At 34.2% G+C, this 23,422-nt stretch overlaps 1 protein-coding gene across 7 annotated transcripts in view; it reads left to right on the forward strand.

Moving 5' to 3' along the window:
* Positions 1 to 21,492, forward strand: part of ZFYVE16 (zinc finger FYVE-type containing 16) — a 56,509-nt gene extending 35,017 nt beyond the window's left edge. For 4 of the 7 annotated variants that reach the window (XM_082652592.1, XM_082652591.1, XM_082652590.1 and 1 more), the window contains 6 exons: positions 503 to 650; positions 2,294 to 2,374; positions 13,304 to 13,466; positions 14,394 to 14,499; positions 15,504 to 15,671; positions 18,854 to 21,492. In XM_082652592.1, the coding sequence (XP_082508718.1) occupies positions 503 to 650; positions 2,294 to 2,374; positions 13,304 to 13,466; positions 14,394 to 14,499; positions 15,504 to 15,671; positions 18,854 to 19,015 (828 nt within the window). In that variant the 3' untranslated portion in view covers positions 19,016 to 21,492. Of the gene's footprint in view, positions 1 to 502; positions 651 to 2,293; positions 2,375 to 13,303; positions 13,467 to 14,006; positions 14,140 to 14,393; positions 14,500 to 15,503; positions 15,672 to 18,853 lie in introns of those variants that run through there. The other 3 variants (XR_014296604.1, XR_014296605.1, XM_082652594.1) reach the window with 3 other exon arrangements.
* The last annotated feature ends 1,930 nt before the right edge of the window (positions 21,493 to 23,422 follow it).

The raw sequence follows: 23,422 nt of genomic DNA on the forward strand, positions 1-23,422 counted from the left end.
AGTGTGTTAAATTTGTTTTGAATTGGACTAATACATAATGACAAAAAAACTTATTTTTGGGCTTCCCTGGTGGCGCAGTGGTTGAGAGTCCACCTGCCGATGCAGGGGACACGGGTTCGTGCCCCAGTCCGGGAGGATCCCACATGCCGCGGAGCGGCTAGGCCCGTGAGCCGTAGCCGCTGAGCCTGCGCGTCTGGAGCCTGTGCTCCGCAACCCGAGAGGCCACAACAGTGAGAGGCCCGCGTACCACAAAAAAACACTTATTTTTGAAATTTTAGATTTGTTTCCTAATAGAGGATTTGTTTAATCCTATTTTTTCATTTTTTCTTACTCTTTTATCTGTCTTTTAATTGAGGTGATTTTATTTTAAATCATTTGTTTCTATCACATTCTCAGGGAGTTGTCCAGATTAAAGCTTGATAATGTGACTCTTTGAATTATTATAACTAATAAAGGCACAAAATGTTAAAAATGTTTCTAAATGCGTATTGTTTTTTCCCAGGTAATGAAAGTAATAAATTCTTCTAATGAGCATGTCATTAGCATTGGAGCTAGTTTTAGTACAGAAGCAGATTCTCATCTAGTCTGTATACAGAATGATGGAGTTTATCAAACACAGGCCAACAGTGCTACTGGCCATCCTAGAAAAGGTGAGTATTGGTTCCTAGTGTCAATCCATAAAACCATCTCAAAAAGTAGAATTCCTTTCAAAGAGGAATATACCTATATGTAGATACCTTACTTATTTGCTGAATTGATGGCGATGAAACAGTATGCTTTAAATTTTTAGCTATACAAACAAAAAAATTGCTTCTAATATTTGTGTTTATCTTGGGCAACATTAGGTTTAAAAACTTGGAATACAGTATTTATTTTGATGTCTTCAGGCTTAGTGTGTCCCACATGGTGGGTGTCTCTGGAGTGAGGTATTTTTTGCCTTTGTTTGCTCTCTGCTCCAACTCCTCTTAGCGGGGAGCACAGGGTAGATAGGATGAAGAATGATTTATAAAACTGTTAAGTGGCTGGGAATATAAAAATGATAAAGATGGTGATGTGAATGACATTACTCGGCTGAATGGCCTCAGTGACTGCTGTGATTACCAAATCCTTGCATTAGAGAGCCTAACAAATTGAAAGTTAAGTAAATATTCCAAAAACTTAATACATTATTGTAAAATAACACATTTAAAATAGTCAGACATTCTGGCTGCTAATAAAAATTTTTTCTCTGATTATAAAACTATGTATACTCATTTGTAATAAGCTTGGAAAATATGTTTGAAGAAGTAGTAAAAGGAAAAAAGTGCCAAAATATGGCCTTTGTTGACATTTTAATATATTTCCTTCTTATATTGATATATATGTTAAATAGATGATTTTATACTGGATATTTACTTTTATATTGTGCTTTTTTAACTTAACATGCTATTGACATTTTTGTCATTAAAATTTTACAGCTATTTAATATTTATTTGATGAATATTTACGTAGTATAAAATTCAAAAGGTATAAATATTCACACTGTAAAATCTCCTTTCCTCCCTAGACCCTCAAACTACCCTCTTCCCCTCCCCACAGGCAACCAAACCAGTGATATCAGTTTCTGGTATATCCTTTCAGGGATTTCTTGCTTGTTTGTATATGTAAGCAAACACCACCCCACCACACACATACACACACATACACCTTTCTTCCACTTTTTTAAACAAGTCATAACATTTGTTCCATTCTGCACCTTGTTTTTTCTTTTGGAGATTATTCTTTGTTAATAAAGAACTTTCACATTGCACATAACTTTCTACTTTATATGTGAACATCATTTAATTGTCCCTTATTAATGGACTGTTGCTACCAATCCTTGGCTGTTTATAAAAATGCTCTATGAATAACCTTGTATATGTGCCAACATTAATTCCTAGAAATGGAATTTGTATGTCAAAGTATAAATGTGTTTGTAATTTTAATAGCAATTTATCAAGTTGTCCTCCATAGAGATTGTTCTGACTTATGCTCTCAACAGTAGTGGATGTTTGATTTTCCACACCCTCACTTGATAAAAACACTGTAAATAGTACAACAGCCATCAATTATTAGATACAAACATTAAATAACCTTTATGAAATATTTTATCGTAACTTTATTTTGTTTGGTATTTTTTGCTCTAATATAAGTGGTATGGGCATGGCGTTTATCAGGTACTTAAAATATGCTATGCTCCACATTATGCATTTAACAAATATCATATAGCATACAAAGAGCAGTTTAAAACATAATTATTGTATTTTTTAATTAGTGACAGGTGCAAGTTTTGTGGTATTCAATGGAGCTCTAAAAGCATCTTCAGGATTTCTTGCTAAGTCCAGCATAGTTGAAGGTATGAGTTTCATCTTTAAGATTTGTTTAATGTAAAGATGTTTTTCATCTCCTTTTAAAAATGTATTTGATACTTAACGAAAGAATATATGTAAGTTACAAAGCATAGTACAACAAACTTATGTGAAATCATCACTCAGCCAAGAACTAGAACATGACTAACATTTGGGCCTACCTCAAGCTTGACAACTCTGCCTTAGCCTGCATTTCCTGCTTGTGCATAGCCTAAAGGTTAGTCTGAGGTAAGAGCTTAGGGTCTTCTCAGGTCTTTCCTTAGCATGCACACATCCCAAGCATGCACACATTATTGCACATGCATGGGGCCTTCTAAATTCCCAGATATATGTTAGTGCCTTTCAAAGCCCTTATGGACATCTTATTCCCCAGATTTTCCTTTAAGTGTTTGGTTGGCCTATCCTTTGTCTCTACTAGTATCTGCTGCCACAGGCAGCTATGATGTTGATCACTGGCCTCTAATTGTTTTTCACAAATGCTCCCTGAGAAAAGACTTTTTTCACTGGGTAAGCTTAGAGTCTGGTCAAATAAAGACATTGTACGTGGAGTCTTCCCAGGAACCACCTGACAAGTCAAAAAATGACAGTTCTCCAGTAATGAGGTTTTGAAGGAGTTCCAGCCCCATTTGCCTTCTCCAGTGGATACCAAGCTGATGGTTTTTACTATGATTGCAGGCTGTTGGTTTTTAGGCTTCTGCTATGCTGGAGAGGAGGGGATGGGAATAGGAAAGTTAAAATGACACAAAACTTGCTGTTTTTAATCAAGTTCCTGCCATTTTTTTTTTGTTTTTTTTAAAAGAACCAGCTTTTAGTTTTATTGAACTTTGCTGTTGTTTTCTTTGTTTCTATTTCATTTACTTCTGCTCTGGTCTTTATGATTTCTTTCCTTCTGCTAACTTTGGGTTTTGTTTGTTCTTCTTTCTCTAGTTCCTTTAAGTGTAAGGTTAGATTGTTTATTTGAGATTTTTCTTGTTTCTTGAGGTAGGCTTGTATTGCTATAAACTTCCCTCTTAGAAGTGCTTTTGCTGCATCCCATAGGTTTTGGATAGTCATGTTTTCGTTGTAATTTGTCTCTAGGTATTTTTTGATTTCCTCTTTGATTTCTTCAGTGATCTCTTGGTTATTTAATAACATATTGTTTACCCTCCATGTGTTTGTGTTTTCTACCTTTTTTCCCTGTAATTGATTTCTAATCTCATAGCATTGTGGTCAGAAAAGATGCTTGATATGATTTCAATTTTCTTAAATTTACTGAGGCTTGATTTGTGACCCAAGATGTGATCTGTCCTGTAGAATGTTCCATGTGCACTTGAGAAGCAAGTGTAATCTGCTGTTTTTGGATGGAATGTCCTATAAATATCAATTAAATCTATCTGGTCTGTTATGTCATATAAAGCTTGTGTTTCCTTATTAATCTTCTGTTTGGATGATCTGTCCATTGGTGTAAGTGAGGTGTTAAAGTCCTCCACTATTATTGTGTTACTGTTGATTTCCTCTTTTATAGCTGTTAGCAGTTGCCTTATGTATTGAGGTGCTCCTATGTTGGGTGCATATATATTTATAATTGTTATATCTTCTTTCTGGATTGATCCCCTGATCATTATGTAGTGCCCTTCCTTGTCTCCTGTAACATTCTTTATTTTAAAGTCTATTTTATCTGATATGAGTATTGCTGCTCCAGCTTTCTTTTGATTTCCATTTGCATGGAATATCTTTTTCCATCCCCTCACTTTCAGTCTGTATGTGTCCCTAGGTCTGAAGTGGGTCTCTTGTAGACAGCATATATATGGGTCTTGTTTTTGTATCCATTCAGCGAGCCTGTGTCTTTTGGTTGGAGCATTTAATCCGTTCACATTTAAGGTAATTATCGATAATGTATGTTCCTGTGACCATTTTCTTAATTGTTTTGGGTTTGTTTTTGTAGGTCCTTTTCTTCTCTTGTGTTTCCCACTTAGAGAAGTTCCTTTAGCATTTGCTGTAGAGCTGGTTTGGTGGTGCTGAATTCTCTTAGCTTTTGCTTGTCTGTAGAGGTTTTAATTTCTCCATCGAATCTGAATGAGATCCATCGAATCTGAATGAGATCCTCTTTGAATGAGACTCTGGGTAGAGTACTCTCAGTTGTAGGTTCTTCCCTTTCATCACTTTAAATATATCATGCCACTCCCTTCTGGCTTGTAGAGTTTCTGCTGAGAAATCAGCTGTTAACCTTATGGGAGTTCCCTTGTATGTTGTCATTTTTCCCTTGTTGCTTTCAATAATTTTTCTTTGTCTTTAATTTTTGTCAGTTTGATTACTATGTGTCTCGGCATGTTTCTCCTTGGGTTTATCCTGCCTGGGACTCTCTGCACTTCCTGGACTTGGGTGGCTATTTCCTTTCCCATGTTAGGGAAGTTTTTGACTATAATCTCTTCAAATATTTTCTTGGGTCCTTTCTCTCTCTCTCTTCCTTCTGGGACCCCTATAATGCTAATGTTGTTGCATTTAATGTTGTCCCAGAGGTCTCTTAGGCTGTCTTCATTTCTTTTCATTCCTTTTTTCTTTATTCTGTTCCGCGGTAGTGAATTCCACTATTCTGTCTTCAGGTCACTTATCCATTCTTCTGCTTCAGTTATTCTGCTATTGATTCCTTCTAGTGTATTATTCATTTCAGTTATTGTATTGTTCATCTCTGTTTATTTGTTCTTTAATTCCTCTAGGTGTTTGTTATTTAATTCTTCTAGGTCTTTGTTAAACATTTCTTGCATCTTCTCTATCTTTGCCTCCATTCTTTTTCCGAGGTCCTGGATCATCTTCATTATTCTGAATTCTTTTTCTGCAAGGTTTCCTATCTCCACTTCATTTAGTTGTTTTTCTGGGGTTTTATCTTGTTCCTTCATCTGGTACATAGCCCTCTCCCTTTTCATCTTGTCTGTGTTTCTGTGAATGTGGTTTTTGTTCCACAGACTGCAGTATTGTAATTCTCCTTGCTTCTCTCCTGCTGTTTTTTTTTTTATAAATACTCCCCAGATTGCTGCAGGTCTTTGGTTAATTTCCAGAGTTTCGAAAAAGTTTCTTCTGACATTTTATCGGTTTCCTTGTTGTTTTTATGGAGTAGAGTATTTTCGGAAGTTCTTAGTCTGCATTTTCACTAATATCATCCTCCATACTATCTCAGTTACATAGCTTTATAGGAAGTCCTCCCATCTCTGATGCCACACACATGCCTTATTCCTCATTTTAGTAGTGCTCTGGCCAGTCTAAGCCCTTTGTTTTATCATGTTAATTTTAGGATCAACTTGTCAGATTCTAAAAGGTCCATTGGACTTTTTATTGGAATTGCATTATATTGCTAGTTTAATTTTGAGAAAATTGGCATATTTTCTATTTTCATTGTTTCTATCCATGTACATTGGCTACCTTCAATTTATTTACATAATATTTTATATTCATTTCCAATAAAATTTTATAGTTTTTGTATAGGTTTTGAATATCATTTCTTATTTATTCCTGTACCTCATAGATTTTATTGCTGGTGTAAATGGTATATATTTATTTACTTATTACAATTTTAGTGTAATGTAAATGCCATTATAATTTTTTAAATTTATTTTTTATTGAGGTATAGTTGATATAAAATATTATGTAAACTTCAGGTGTACAACAAAGTGATTCACAAGTTTTAAAGGTTATATTCATTTATAGTTATTATAAAATATTGGCTATATTCCCTGTGCTGTACACTATATCCTTGTATCTTATTCACATTTTACATACTAGTTTGTACTTTTTAATCCCCTACCCCTATATCGCCCCTCCCTGCTTACCTCTCCCCACTGGTAACCCCTAGTTTGTTCTCTATATCTGTGAGTCAGTTTAGTTTTTGTTATATTCACTAGTTTTATTTCTTAGATTCCACATATAAGTGATATGATACAGTATTTGTCTTTCTGTCTGACTTATTTCACTTGGCATGATACCCTCCAAGTCCATTCATGTTGTTGTAAATCGCAAAATCATTCTTTTTTATGGCTAAGTAGTATTCCATTGTGTGTGTGTGTATATATATATATATATATATATATATATATATATATATATATATATACACCACATTTTCTTTATCCATTCGTCTGTTGTTGGATACTTAGGTTGCTTGGCAACTGTAAATAATGCTGCTATGAACATTGGGGTGCATGTATCTTTTTGAATTAGTGGTTTTGGTTTTTTTTTGGATAAATACGCAGGAGTGAAATTGCTACGTCATATAGTAGTTCTGTTTTTAGTTTTTTGAGAAATCCCCATTTTGTTTTCCATAGTGGCTGCACCTATTTACATTCCCACCAACATTGTAGGAGGTTCCCTTTTCTCCACATCCTTTCCAGCATTTGTTATTTCTGTTCTTTTCAATGATAGCCATTCTGACAGGTGTGAGGTGATATCTCAATGTGGATTTAATTTCCATTGCTCTGATTAACAGTGTTGAGCATCTTTTCACATGCCTATTGGCCATCCTGTGTCTTCTTTGGAAAAACATCTATTCAGGTCTTCTGCCCTTTTTTTTTTTTTTTTTAAAGAAGATGTTGTGGGTAGGAGTTTATTAAGTAATTAATTTATTTTTGCTGTGTTGGGTCTTCGTTTCTGTGCGAGGGCTTTCTCTAGTTGTGGCAAGTGGGGGCCACTCTTCATTGTGGTGCGCGGGCCTCTCACTATCACGGCCTCTCTTGTTGGGGAGCACAGGCTCCAGACGCGCAGGCTCAGTAGTTGTGGCTCACGGGCCTAGTTGCTCCGCGGCATGTGGGATCCTCCCAGACCAGGGCTCAAACCCGTGTCCCCTGTATTAGCAGGCAGATTCTCAACCACTGCGCCACCAGGGAAGCCGTTCTCCCTGTTGTTTAATCAGGTTTTTTTTTTTTTTTGATGTTGAGTTGTATGAGCTATTTATATATTTGGATATTACCTCATTATTGGTCATATCATTTGCAAATGTTTTCTCCCATTTGGTAAGTTGTCTTTTTGTTGTGCTAATGGTTTTCTTTACTATGCAGAGCTTTTAAGTTTAATTAGTTCCCGTTTGTTTATTTTTGCTTGTATTTCCTTTGCTTTAGGAGACAGATCCAAAAAAATATTGCTGCAGTTTATGTCAAAGAGTGTTCAGCCTGTGTTTTCTTCTAGGAGTTTTATGGTTTCTGATCTTACATTTAGGTCATTAATCCATTTCGAGTTTTTTATTTTTTTGTACATGGTGTGAGAGAATGTTCTAATTTCATTCTTTCCTAGCACCACTTATTGAAGAGAGTGTCTTTGCTCCACCGAATATTCTTGCCTCTTTTGTTGTAGATTAATTGATCATAAGTGCATGGGTTTATTTCTGAGCTGTATTCTATTCCATTGATCTATGGTTTTGTTTTTGTGCCAGAACCATACTGTTTTGATTACTGTAGGTTTGTAATATAGTCTGAAGTCAGGGAACATGATTCATCCAGTTCTGTTTTTCTTTCTCAAAATAGTTTTGGCTCTTTGGGGTCTTTTGTGTTTCCATACAAATTAAAAAATTATTTGTTCTAGTTATGTGAAAAATGCCCTTGGTATTTTGATAGGGATTACATTGAATCTGTAGATTGCTTTGGGTTGTATGTTCATTTTAACAATATTAATTCTTCCAGTCCATGAACACAGTATATCTGTGTTCCATCTGTTTGTGTTATCTTCAATTTCTTTTATCAGTGTCTTACAGTTTTCCAAGTACAGGTCTTTTACTTTCTTAGGTAGGTTTATTCCTAGGTATTTTATTCTTTCTGATGCATTGTAAATGGGATTATTTCCTTAATTTCTCTTTCTGATAGTTTGTTGTTAGTGCCTAGAAATGCAAGAGATTTTTGTACATTAATTTTGTATCCTGCAACTTTATCAGATTCATTCATGAGCTCTAGTAGTTTTCTGGTGGCATCTTTATTATGTTGAGGTATGTTTCCTCTATGCCCACATTCTGAAGAGTTTTTATCATAGATGGATCTTGAATTTTGTGAGAAGCTTTTTGTGCCTCTATTGAGATGATCATATGGTTTTTATTCTTCAGTTTGTTAATGTTGTGTGTTTCATTGATTGATTTGCAGATACCGAAAAATCCTTGCATCCCTGGGACAAATCCCCCTTAGTCATGGTACCTGATCCTTTTAATGTATTCTTGGATATCTTTTTAAATTAAAAATTTTATCTTTTGTTGCTGGAAAATAGAAATTAATTGATTTCTCTGTTTTTATCTTATAACCAGCTATATTGCTAAGCTTACATTATTTAAAATAATTTATCTATAGACTCTTTTAGAGTTTTTTTATAACTATAAATAATGATAGTTTATTAATAATGATAGTTTTGCTTCTTTCTTTACAGCCATTATGGCTTTTTAATTTATTTTTCTTGTTTATTGGCTAGTACTTCCAGTGGAAGCAGTGATTGTAAATGTTCTTGTCTAGATCCATGTTTTTCAGTAATAACTTTTAAAAGTAAGTGAGGTTTATGATTCCATTTTGTGTGCCATATGTCTTCTGATGATGGAATGTGATATACTCAATTATATTTCTTATATCACATTATATGTGATAAGAAGTAAGGAGAAATATGTTTTATTTTTGTTGGGTTGTTGTGGTAGGTTTTGATTTTGCTCCTTTTTTCAGGGCGGCAGTTTGCCCTGGGACATCAATTCTTTGATAGATCTAAGAGTTGTTCATTTTATGTTTGTTCAGCTTTTTATTTTTTTAAATTTATTTTTAAAAATTTTACTGAATTATAGTTGATTTACAATAATGTATTAGTTTCAGGTGTACAGCAAAGTGATTCAGTTTTTCATATGTATATATATATTTTTTTACAGATTCTTTTTCATTATAGGTTATTAAATGATATTGAATATATTTCCCTGTGTTATATAGTAAATCCATGTTATTTTATCTATTTTATTTATATTAGTGTGTATCTGTTAATCCCATACTCCTAATTTATCCCTCTCCTCCCTTTCCCTTTCGGTAACCATAAGTTTATTTTCTATGTCTGTGAGTCTGTTTCTGTTTTGTAAATAAATTCATTTGTATTATTTTTTAGATTCTACATATAAGTGATATCATATATTTGTCTCTGTCTGACTTCACTTAGTATGATAATCTCTAGGTCCATCCATGTTGCTGCAAATGGCAATATTGCATTCTTTTTATGGCTGAGTAATATTCCATTGTGTGTGTGTGTATACACACACACACACACACACACACACACACACACACCCCACATCTTCTTTACCCATTCATCTGATGGATACTTAGATTGCTTCCATGTCTTGGCTATTATAAACTGCTGCTATGGACATTGGGGTACATATATCTTTTTGAATTAGAGTTTTCATCTTTTCTGGATATATGCCTAGGAGTGGGATTGCTGGATCATATGGTAGCTCTACTTTTAGTTTTTTAAGGAACCTCCAGACTGTTTTCCATAGCGGCTGTACCAATTTACATGCCTACCAACAGTTTAGGAGGGTTCCCTTTTCTTCATACCCTCTCCAGCATTTATTATTTGTAAACTTTTTGATGATAACCATTCTGACTTGTGTGAGGTGATCTCATTGTAGTTTTGATTTGCATTTCTCTAATAATTAGTGATACTGAGCATCTTTTCATGTGACTGTTGGCCATCTGTATGTCTTCTTTGGAAAAATGTCTATTTATGTCTTCTGCCCATTTTTTGATTGTGTTGTTTGTTTGAAAGTGAGGTGTATGAACTGTTTGGATATTTCTGAAATTAACTCTTCATTGCATCATTTGCAAATATTTTCACCCATTCTGTAGGTTGTCTTTTCATTTTGTTTATGGCTTCCCTGCTGTGCAAAAGCTTTTGAGTTTGATTAGGTCCCATTTGTTAATTTTTGCTTTTGTTTCTTTTGCCTTGGCAGACTGACCTAAGAAAATATTGCTATGATTTATATCCAAGAATGTTTTGCCTATGTTCTCTCCTAGGAGTTTTATGGTGTCATGTCTTATATTTAGATCTTCAAACCACTTTGAGCTTATCTTTTTATATGGTGTGAGGAAGTGTTCTAATTTCATTGATTTACATGAGATTGTCCAGCTTTCCCAACACCACTTGTTGAAGAGACTGTCTTTTCTCCATTGTACGTTCTTGCCTCCTTTGTCAAAGATTAATTGACTGTTGGTGTGTGGGTTTATTTCTGGGTTCTGTCTTTTGTTCCATTGATCCATATGTCTGTTTCTGTGCCAATACCATGCTGTTTTGATTATTGTAGCTTTGTAGTATTATCTTAAGTCTGGGAGGCTTACGTCTCCAGCTTTGTTCTTTTGTGAGGATTGCTTTGGCAATTCTGGGTCTTTTGTGGTTCTATATAAATTTTAGGATTATTTGTTCTAGTTCTGTGAAAAATGTGATGGGTAATTTGATAGGGATCACATTAAATCTGTAGATTGCCTTGGATACTATGACCATTTTAACAATATTAATTCTTCCAATCCAAGAGCATGGGATATCTTTCCATTTCTTTGAATCATCTTCAGTTTCCTTTATCAATGTTTTATGGTTCTCAGCATGTAAGTCTTTCACCTCCTTGGTCAGGTTTATTCCTAGGTATTTTCCTTATACGATTTTTAAAGTTTTTTTTTTTTTTTTTTTACTTTCTGATATTTGTTTGTTTAAAGTAATGCAAAATATTTCCGTAAATATTGTAGCCTGCTACCTTGCTGAATTCGTTTATCAGTTCTCATAGTTTTTGTGTGTAGTCTTTAGAGTTTTCTATATAGAGTATCATGTCATCTGCATATAATGACAATTTTACCTCTTTCCTTCCAATTTCAATACCTTTTCTTCTTTTCCTTGTACGATTGCTGTGGCTAGGACTTCCAGTATTATGTTGAATAGAAGTTAGGTTTATTCCTAGGTATTTTATTGTTCAGCTTTTTTCTTGTTGTGAGGATGGAAGTGACAAGTTCCAAGCTCTTTACATGGAGCAGACACCAAGAAGTCATTAGTATTTTTTTTAATACAAGTTGGCTGGCTTTCATTTATCTAATGTTGTCTTGCTTTTCATTTTTCTGAAGCTGTCTTTATTTCATTCTCATTATTTATGGGTATTTTTGCTAGATATAAAATTCTGCTTTGAAAGTCTTTATTTTCTTTAAAGATGTCATTTCATTGTCTTTTGGCCCTCATTATTTCTAGTGAAGAGTCAGTAATAGTTTTTATATTTGTTTCCTTGTATTTAATGTGCCCTTTTCCTCAGTCTGTTTTCAAGATAGCCTCTTTATCTTTGGTTTTCACCAGTTTTACAGTGGTGTGCCTCAATGTGGTTTTCTTTGTATTTATCCTATTTGGCATTTATTGAACTCCTTGGATGTGTGTGTCAATATTTTTCATCAAATTTGGGGAATTTCTTACCATTTTTTAAAATGTCCTGATCTTTCTTCTCCTTCTGGGAGATAGTCTATCTATGTATATGTAATCCATATCTGTATTAGACTGTTTTATACCATCCCAAGGGTCTTTGATGCTCTTTTTATATTTCTTCATTTTTCTCTGGGTTCTTCAGATTTGATCACTTTTGTTGACCTTTCTTTATGTTCTCTGATTCTTTTGCCATCTTCAATCTACTATTAAGCCTATCCATTAAGGTTTCTATTTTAGTTGGATTATACTTTTTCAGTTATAGAATTTGGGGGGGGGGGCTTTCCAGTTTTATTTCTCTGTTCAGATTTTTAAAAATCTGTTTATACATTTAACCAGTATTTGCTTTTCATTCTTTAAATGTGTTTTCCTTTAGGTCCTTGAGTATATTTTAGAATAGATATTTTAAAGTGTTTTTGTGTTTATTCCAGTGTCTTGGCCATCTCATGGTTAGTTTCAGTTTTATAGGGGCTCACATTTTCCTGTCTTTGGTAATTTTTTATTTTGTACTGTCATTATTGATATGCTTTAGAGACTTTAGATTCTTTTAGCTTTTTTTAAAGGGATTTTTTTGCTGAAGAAGGCTTATTTATGTTTAAGCAGGCATTTTATGTCTGCTTACCCTGAGCTTGTGTAGTCTTTATTTTTTATTTTTTTTAACAGATGGATCTATGGATATCCTAAGGTGTTTACAGTCTGGCAGGACTCATTCTCCAAATCTGTTTTGCCTGTAGATTTTGTAAGAGCTTTGATTTGGCATTGCACAGTTCAGGTTAATGAGGTGCTAATGTGTATTTTGGTTGGTCTAGACTACCAATATCCCCTAACATTGCTTGACTTCTATTATCTCTGTTCTGTTCCCAACCATATAATAGCCATTTTCTGTTATGCCTCTAGGGCATAACATCTAGGGTCACTCTATTAATGTGTTCTCAGTTCTGGTCCAAGGACTCAAAAAGTCCTTGAACACAGTCTCCTGATGCTCCCCTTTTTAGTGTCTTGACCACAGATTTCAGGTTTCCCTAAAGTCTTATCTCTGACTTCTCAGCCCAGTAGAGCAATTGTAGGCTTACTGGTCACCATGCAGAAATTGTCCCCAAGCAGAGAGCCTGGGCAGTTATGGGCTCACCTACTGAGTTTTCCTGTAGGGACCATGGTATTGTACTTCCTGTTGTCCAGAACCTGAAAACAATTGCCTCATACATTTTGTCTAGTTTTATGGTTGGTTACCATAATGAAAGGGCAGTTTGGCATCATTATTTCATCATAGCCAGAAGTGGAAGTTCTCACCTTTATTTGTTTAACCATTAAAAAAAAAAAAGAATCCTTAACATTGTGAAATATTTTTCATATTCCCTAACCGAAAACAACCATCAAGATGATTTAATAGATGGTCTAAAACTTGCATGGAACATATTTTGATAGCAAAATTTATGGCTTAGACATATAAATTTATATTCAGTAAAAGAAATGTGAAACATAACTCTCATTTTTAGATGGCTTAATGGTACAAATAACTCCAGAGACCATGGATGGCTTACGGCTAGCTCTACGAGAACAAAAAGACTTTAAAATTACATGTGGGAAAGTTGATGCTGTAGACATGAGAGAATATGTGGACATCTGCTGGGTAGATTCTGAAGAAAAAGGAAACAAAGGGTAGGAATTTTTTGTTACCAAAATGTAATTGATTTGATGGAGGAGAAAGGATAAAAACATCCTGTTAACAAAATTAAATATTTTATAAATAAATATAGAATTATACCATTAATTTAAATGCATATACTCTAATTAATAAATGCAGTCTGGGTTTTTCAAAAATGTACCTAACCAGCATCATGTGTGTTTTCTTAGCCAGGATGCTGTAAACTATTAAAGGGTGGACAGTTTGGGAGGGGGCAAATGATACACATTGTGTAGCAGTGTAGGCTTGATGCCAGGTCTGAGAAAGACAAGATACTTTGTCTTATATGGTACATTGAGGCACACACATATTTCCCCCCCCAGACTGCCTTTTATATACCAGATATGTATTTTCATGGAATTATCTTAGGATTATTTTTATCAAATAAGTAATGGATTCCCTTTGGGTGTTTATTCTGTTTTATATTGATCCACTGTAAATGCAAACAACTGAATTCAATAATATGTACATTAGAGGCCTTACAGAATATTACTGCTATTCCCTCCTCTCTTTAGTTACCCATTTTCTTTCTTTTTTGGAGACTGGCTAAGAGATCTGGAGCAAAAAAGGAAGAGAAGGGCTAATGCTGAAGGATTCCAAAATAGAGTTTTGCAATTCATGAGACAGCTTTTCTGTTAGGAGACTAAGGTATTTTAAACCTCAGGTCTGAATTGGGCATATGAAAAAGTAGATATAATTTGCTACACAATCAAGAAATCTTGGTAAACGAATATGAGCTAAGTTTTAATTATTTTTTGTATAATTGAGATGTCTTACTGCTGCTTTAAATTTATAGCTTTCATAATTTTTATCCTCATTCCATTTGTTCAAGTCTAATAATTTACTTCATAGAAAGTACTTTGGTATTAAATAAATCTGTTCTATTATATTTTATTCTGCAGTGTTATTAGTTCAGTGGATGGAATATCATTACAAGGATTTCCAAGTGAAAAAATAAAACTGGAAGCAGATTTTGAAACTGATGAGAAGACTGTAAAGTGTACTGAGGTAACTTAGAAAGACGTTTCCTTCCATTTACATGCTGTGTTTGGATATGTTTTTGTTAATTTGGAGATTTCGCAGTACTTAACCTCTGAATGTTTAAGTGCAGCGTATTACACTTTCATTACACCTTGAGACACACATATCTCCACCCCAGACTGCCTTATATACACCAGATTTGCATTTCCATAGGATCATTTCAGGTTATTGTATGGTGGTACTGCCTGTCAGCTCACAGTTAAGTTTTCACGGCATTGCCATCTTTGTTTGTACAATAACATGTTATTTGACCATGGTGTTTTCATTTTTCTCTTATTTTACAAAAAATAAAATATTTTATAGATATCAGTTTATAATCAGCACTCACATATGAAAGTTAGTTTTGCATGTTCCAGTTTTTTAAAAATAAGAGAATATGAAACTGTAGCCTCACAGCCCCTTAGTCTACCTCCATTCTCCCCCTCACTCTACCTCCTGGGTCAGACAATCAATGTTACTGATTTCTTAGGTATTCTTTGTGATTCTACACATGTAGAAGATAGAAACTATAGAGGGTATAGAAATTATAGAACATTATTTCTTTGTTTGATCTTAACTTCATTAAGATGTCCTTATGGGATGGTGATCTTATAGGGTGGGCTCATTAGTACCCTTCTTTAAACCGAGTTAACAAAGCTTTTGTTGCTACAAGTTAACTTTAGGCAAAAATAGCTAAGTCATTCCCATATTCCCTAATCTTTGGTTTTAAGTTTTTACTTATACTATAGATCAGGCTATATAGTGTGTATATATATATATGTATGTATGTGTATATATATATATATATATATATATATATATATATATATATATATATAGACACACACTATATAATATTCCTAACTAGTGAATTTCATGGCACTAACATTGGAATTTTATTCATAAAGTTGAATTGAAGGTAGCAATTTTTGCATTTTTAAAGCTACTTCTAATCTTAATCATGACTTGTTTCCTAATTAAATACATTTCAGGTGTTCTACTTTCTAAAGGACCAGGATTTATCTATTTCAGCAACTCGTTATCAGTTTGCAAAAGAAATAGCCATGGCTTGTAGTGCTGCACTGTGCCCTCACCTGAAAACTCTAAAGAGTAATGGGATAAATAAAATTGGCCTCAGAGTTTCCATTGACACTGATATGGTGAGGCATGTTTTTGTGATGTCTTTTTGAAATGAATATATCTTATATTAAAATAATCCAAAGTTTTTCTTTAACCTTTTACTTTGAGATCACTGAAGAGAACTAAAGTTTGTTGAACGTTAATGTTCGGTACACACTTCCTGTACATTATCTCCTTTACTGTCCACAGCAGGGGCCAGCAAACTCTTTTTGGTCAGACAGTAAATAATTTAGGCATTGCGGTCTGTCAGATTTCTTTCACAACTACTTAACTGTGCCATTATAGTGTGAAAGCAGCTGTAGACAGTATGTAAACTAAACAGCTTAGCTGTGTTCCAGTGAAACTTTGTTTACAAAAACAGTTGGTGGGCCACATTGGCCCACAGGCCATAGTTTGCTGACCCCTGCTCCACAACATTCCTGCTTGATAAGTAGGGTTTTTAATTATGCTGACTAAATTCTATATTCATGTGACTTAAAATTACAAAAGTCTAAAAATGTTAAAAAAGGGAAATTTTCAGTTTTTTCCTCCCATGTAGGGAAAAACCTATTTCTTCCCTTCTATGTCTTTCCTGTGTGTCTCTTTCACTACTCACTGAAAACACTTCTGCTCACCAGATGTGTGGAGGCTTTCCCCCACCCCAGCAAGCAATTCTCAGACACAAGCAGGGTGTCTAAGAATTCAACTTAATTCTGACTTGATCTACCTGGAGATAGCATCAGATCCTACAGCTCTTACAAGACTGCCTCCTCCCCCACTTCATATATCAGTCAGTTATCACCTGTGCTTCTGACCAACCAGTTATGGATCAGAGCTTCCAATGACCCCCTCCTCCTTGGGTTCAATTAACTTGCTTGAGCGGCTCACAGAACTCAGGGGAACATTTGCGTATGTCTGTCAGTTCATTAAAGGCTATACAGATGAACAGCCAGATGAAGAGATACATGGGGCAAGGTCTGGTAGAGTCCTGAGCAGGAGTTTCTGTCTCCACGGAGTTGGGTGCGTCACCCTCCCAGTGTGGATGTATTCACCAGCCTGAAAGCTCTCTCAACCCACTTCTACTGAGATTTTATGGAGGTTTCCTCATGTAGGCATGATCAATTATTAACTGAGTTTTTAGCCCCGCTCCCCTCTCTGGAGAATGAGGGGTAGGGCTGGAAATTTAAAACTTCTAATCATGGGCTTGGTCTTTCTGGTGACCAGCCCCTATCTAGGAGCCCATCCAGAGTTGACTCAAAAGAACAAAAGATGCTCCTTCGTCTCTTATCACTCAGGAATTCACAACTTTTTTAGGAGCCCTGTGTCAGGGATGGGATCAAAGATAAATATTAGAATAAGAGATGTTACTGGTATTCTTATCACTTAAAACAAGGGTTTTAGGAGCTTTATGCCAGGAACTGGGGTCAGAGACCAATATATATTTTCTGTTATCTCACAAATATATATATACCGGGACCACCTCATTAAACATGCTAGAGAGCAACATTCACACAGTACTCTATTTAATTGGTGACCTCTGGAGATATTAACTCCAGGCTACAATGTAAATGGTTCCCAGTAGAGTTGCATCAGGTAATAGCCCTGGAAAGATCGCCTTCCTACCCTTGACTCCTAACCCTTCAGTCCACTTCCATACTCCCCCTCATCCTCCCTTCTTGGTCAGGCAGTCAAATGTTATCCATTTCTATGTATTCTTTGTAATTTTTTGCATGTATGAACAATTAAGTTTGTACGTTCTTTTTGTTCTCTTCTCACTTTTTTTTTAACAGTGCTTCTTTAACTTAATATATCTTAGAGATATTTCATTTAACTACGTATTCTTTTTAAAGTTGCACAGTAGTAGTTGATTATATAAATGTACCATAATTTATTTAGTGCTTATGCATGTTTGGTATGTCCTGGTTGATATTTAAGGTATCCACAATATTTTGCTTTTGCATAAGTGTGAGTATATAAGAAATATTCCTAGAAGTAGAATTGCCGGGTCCAAGTATGTACTCAATAGATATTACCATATTGTCTCAAATAGAGGTTATGACAATTTATATTTCTACCACAATTTATGAGAGTGTTCTTTCTCTCACATCCTTATCAAAGCAGTATATAATCAAACTTTTGAACTTTGCCAATTTGATAGGTGAAAAGTGGTACTCCACTAGTATTTTTTTAAAATATTTATTTATTTGGTTGTGCCAGGTCTTAGTTGCAGCCCATGAGCTCCTTAATTGCGGCAGGCACGCTCCTTAGTTGTGGCACGTGGGCGCCTTAGTTGTGGCATGTGAACTCAGTTGCGGCATGTGGGATCTAGTTCCCTGACCAGGGATCAAACCTGGGCCCCCTGCCTTGGGAGCATGGAGTGTTAACCACTGCACCACCAGGGAAGTTCCAATCCAGTAGTATTTTAATGTGCCTTTTTAACTGTTTCTCACATCCAATATAATAGATTTCAGTCCAGGTTGTTCATTAGAATGGTCAATCTTTATTTTTTTTTTTTTTGGCGGCGCCACGCTGCATGTGGGATCTTAGTTCCCCGACCAGGGATCGAACTCACGCCCCCTGCAATGGAAGCGCGGAGTCTTAACCTCTGGACCACCGGGGAAGTCCCAGAATGGTTAATCTTAACATGAACAATTTCATATGTTGAAGGTTTGCTCTTCTTCAGGCAGGATGTGTTACAGTTCTTATTGGAAAAAAGAACTTACATTTTTATCTCACTATTAAAATTTCCTTTTTCAAGGAAGCACCTGATAATTACTTGAGTAAGCATTGTTAATTATTTTAGTCATATGTATTAAAATGTAATTTTCACCAGCAAAATTAAATTCAAATATTATTTTATGATAAATTCAAAATATTTTTAAGTAGATCTTTTTTTAAATACCATGGGGTCTTTATTTAAATCATGTTGACAATTATTCAAACCCTTGGTCTGCCAATGTGTTTACATGTTCATTGAGAAGAAACCTGAAGTATGAAGTAGTGGCAATTTTATTTTCATAGTATCTGTGGAAGGGACAATTATAATTTATGTAGTAGAAGAAATAAAGGAAAATGTAAAACATTATTTTATGAACAAAATATCAAGTATTTTCTTAACATGCTTAAATTGAATGATATTCTTAAATAGTTTTATATTCATCTGCTGAACAAAACAAGATTGCTCACTTTCTAGGGTTGACTCATCAAGATTTTTTTTTTCCAGGTTGAATTTCAGGCAGGATCCGAAGGCCAACTTCTTCCTCAGCATTATCTAAATGATCTTGATAGTGCTCTAATCCCTGTGATCCACGGTGGGACCTCCAACTCTACTAGTTTACCATTAGAAATAGAATTAGTATTTTTTATTATTGAAAATCTTTTTTAGTGAAAGGACGTGAGTTGTATTATATATTGCAAACTGATTTGTTAAAACTAACTCCAGCACTAAAGCTGAAATGCCACAGACACTAAAAGTAAATATGTTTGATGTTTGAAACATGTAAGCTTTGCTTTTTAGGCAGGAATGATCTTTTAAAAATCATTAGCACAATATTTAAATCTCCAAAAATTTAAGAGATCCACAGTTTTTGAAGCTTTACACTTTACAAGTACTGAAAAAGACAAGGATTTCTTCTGTCTTTAAAAAATTTGTAGCATTTAACTGTGTTATTTAAATGCTAAGCCAAAGTACCTGCACTTAGGTATACCTCTTTATGCCAAGAATGATTTTAATGAAGGCTCTTTTCAGATGTAAGCTTGTGAAGGAACTACCTTTTTTTGTTTATATGCCAGTTAAATTACTGGTTTCTAAAGTCTGTTAAAAATGTATTTCAATGGCACAGACCAGTTTCCAGATCTTAGACTTAATATGGTAATTCTTTGAATAAGGCAGATAACTTATTTGTATAATTGGAGTGGAGACCTACCTCCATGATTAGATAAACTGATTGTTTGCATTAAAATCAGAATTTTGCCTTTTTTCTTTTCAAATTATTATTTTATATATACATATATGGTTTTCTCTTTATTAAATGGGTATTCTTAAAGTAACTGTGGGTGCTTCAGGATTTTGTGCTTCTATAATTAAGTATATTGTTTTTATAGCAAGAACATGTGATTTGGTATGTGTTTTATAAATCTTTAATAATTTATAAATAGGTAATATTTTTGTATTGCAGTACATTATTTTTCCTCCTTTCCTTCCAAAGTATACCACTGTATATACCACTTCTAAGAGTGATTGACGACAGGCCAGATGACCCTTGAAGTAGTCATTATGTAGCAATAAATGAAGCCTGAAACAGGTGTTTTTTTAACTTCTCCTTTAAACCTTGAAAGTTTCTTGGCAAGTCTACATATTTTCATTGACACCAATGTATTAAGTATAAATTTTAATGAACTACTTACTTTTGCATATTTTAAATTCTTTATATGGTAGTTATTTTTTATAACAGGATATTAACATAAGTTAAATTCTATGTATTTGAAACTGTTACAGAACTTTCTTCTTTACTTCAAATAGAAAAAAATTTTTAAAGTACGTTGTGTTAAAAAAGTAATGGTCATATTTTAGTTAATCCTGTCATTTAAGTTATTTAAAATAATAATCATTATTTTAATGCTTTTTTTATTCTAATGTGGAATATATATGTTTTTGTATCAAAAACACTCCTGTGTCTCAAGAAAAAGAAACTACACTAAATAGCCCTGTTTTAAGAAAGTATTTATGAAGCATCTCAACCTGAAGATGAAGTCAGGGTTATAACTCAGGTTCTTAGGTCTCAGTCTAGGAAAAAACTGAGAATTTGAATCAGTTTGGTCATATGATTCCTACTGAATCACATCTGTCGTACTAGCCAAAGACACAGCATGGAGGAAAATATCAGTCTTTTGGAAGTAACTACTTCATAAACAATGTAAAATGTTGCAGACATTAAATAAAATTAAGCAACATGATGTAATAACTTGTGAAATTTGTTGACATCATAAGCGATTGCATATCTAACTCAATTTGTTTTCTTTATATTTTTGTTTATTTTGCAGTATAAGTTAAGGGCACAATCTATGAATACTGAAGTTACTTTAAAATAACCAGAAGGTAGAGGACTTTTCCCATGATGGGATAGCTTTGGATTTGTTTCCCTAAAGTCTCTAAATTTAATGAAAATTGGAGTTACTGTGCCTTTGGAGGCACATTCTAAAGTATTCTTTGTAGATGTACAATATGTTTCTGAATGCATTTGGTCATGTTCTTCCCATTGATAATTTAAAATTTTAATTTTTTTAAAGGTGAAGAAATAGAATGGTTCTTTGTACTCAGTCTGCAATGATCTATTTTTGGTCTATGCCTTTTAAGAATACTGTCTTTCCAGAATTTTGAAATATTAAGTAAAATTTAGCCCATTTGCTTTTGCAGCAATCCAGCAGACTTAGTATATGCATATATGCTTGCTATATGCAGAGCACTTTAGTAGTCTTCATTGATTGAAAGATGAATAAAATAGTTCTTTCCCTCTTGGAGATGAATGTGTGAAGCAGATAATTAACAAAGTAAAAGTAATTGCTAAAATAGAGATATGACTTCTAAGTAGCTGGTTGGAAAACAATTCAGGAGGATAGCCATACTAATAATGAGAAGGTGTGGGCGTTAAACTTGTCTAGGCAAGAGCTGAAAATCTGAAGAGTCAGTAATATGTCAAAACATTCAACTTTCCCTTTTAAGGCAATTTACTTTAAAGAGTCTTCTGTGTTGTGTGAATATCTTACCTTATTTAATCATAAAAGTCATAATCATAAAAATCATAATTTAATCATAAAAGTAGTAGCCTGACTATGGTGTCTCAATTGCCTAAGTTTATAACAGCCTAGATTTAAATATTGTTTTATAAGTAAAGAATACAACTCTTCTTTTTTTAATAGTAATATAACTTTGATAACTTGACTCAAATTTTAAAGAGAAAATATCTTGAAATAAACCAGAAACCTCTAAACAGTCCTAGGTTTTAATTTTTTTCTTTGTGATTAAAGAAAAATGCTTCATATGTGTAATATATAAACATTCAAAAATCAGAAAGAAATGTTAAAAACTTAATATGTCTTACTGCCCACCTTGTATGCATCTACCTTGTTCTTCTCACTCTCCAATCTCAATAAGAAGTGATTTTTATTATTGTGTATCTTTCCAAGGTTTAGGTGCAGTAGCAGCAAATATATTTTTATTATCTCCCCTCATTTTTTATACAAAATATAGTGTGCTGTTTACACTGAAGAACACAGTGTCATCTCCTCAATTACTTTGATTTATGTGGCTTCTATTTAGAATCTTAAAGTTTTCACTGCTTCTCCAACCACTGTGTAATTGATAAAAGCAATCTTAATGGCAGAAAAGCAAGAAGAAAATCCATTACTGGAATTATGACCATATGTTTCCATAGGAGGATTGTTTTTCTCATAACAATTTTTTATGAAAATACTTGGAATGTTATTTTTTATTTGAGCTATATTTAAAACCTTTATTTTTTTTCCTACCCAACACTAAGCCTCACCATCTAAATTTATCTTTTACCACTTGACATTGGTGTTCTTTTTGTTTTGTTTTACATCAGATTTTTAGTAGTTTTAAATCTTCTCTTTATATTCTGTGTTTTAGATTTAGCTTGGAATGATACACAATTTAATATTTAACACCTTTTGGGAAACATTTTCTGAATTTGCATTGATAAAAATTACAGCTATATTTTCATGCTTTTTACAAATGAAGAAATAGTTCTAATTCAAGAGCTTTATTATGAACCTCCGAATATAGTAAAGTTTTTTTTTTCTTTCTTTTTTTGTTCTTTTGGTAAAATAAGGTGCTCGTCAGCTTCCAAGATAGCCCACAGTGATCCCTGCCTCTTGGTTATTCACACCCTTGTGTAGTCACCTCCCACACTGTACCACTGTTGGTCTTTGTGACCAACAGAATATGGAAGAAGGGATGGGATGTCATTTCCAATATTATGTTATAAAAGGTTCTATGGTTGCCATCTTTGGTGTATTTCTCCCCACTCACTCTCTTCATTTCATCCCTGTCTCCCCACCTCTCCCCCTCCCTGTCTGCCTGTCTCCTTCTCTTTCTCCTTCTCTTTCTATTGAGTCACTCATTCTTGGGGAAGCCAGCTGCCAGGCAAGTGGAAGGGGATCCTCCAACCCAGTCAAGCCTTCAGACTGCAGCCCCAGCCACAGTTTGACTGTAGCCTCATGAGAATCACCCAACTAAGCCTTTCTCAGATTTCTGAATCTCAGATGTAAATGTCTGTTGTTTTAAGCTGCTAAATTTTCTGGTGGTTTATTACATGAAGCAACTAATATTAGCTAACTAAAACAAGATACCTATATCTTAGAGCAGCTATAAGTACAAATTTCTAAAAAAATAATAAAAAGATTAATTGCTCTGAAAAAATTAAGCATAGTTCTTATCAACATTTATGGATTCCATTCCACAAGTAGTATGTGTTAAGTACAGAGAATACCAAGAGAAAGAGTAGGGTTTGGCCATGTAGGGACAAAGATGCAATTGCGGGAAACTTCCTGTTTCTGGAAATTGCATGTTAGGATATTTAGAGCTATGCCATTGATAAAAACAACCAAAGCTGATTAAAATACAAAAAGGCATCTTAAAACATCAAAGAGATTTTTAAGACAGTATGGAACACCCAGTCCAAAAGTAAAGAGAAAAAGAGAAGTGAGCATGGGGCCCTAATATGACAGCCTAATGGGGTAAGGGGGACAGATATCAAAGTTCAAGGCCCAC

The sequence above is a fragment of the Grampus griseus genome (genome assembly GCF_964374135.1).
Source record: "Grampus griseus genome assembly, chromosome: 3".
NCBI classification, from domain to species: Eukaryota; Metazoa; Chordata; class Mammalia; order Artiodactyla; family Delphinidae; genus Grampus; species Grampus griseus.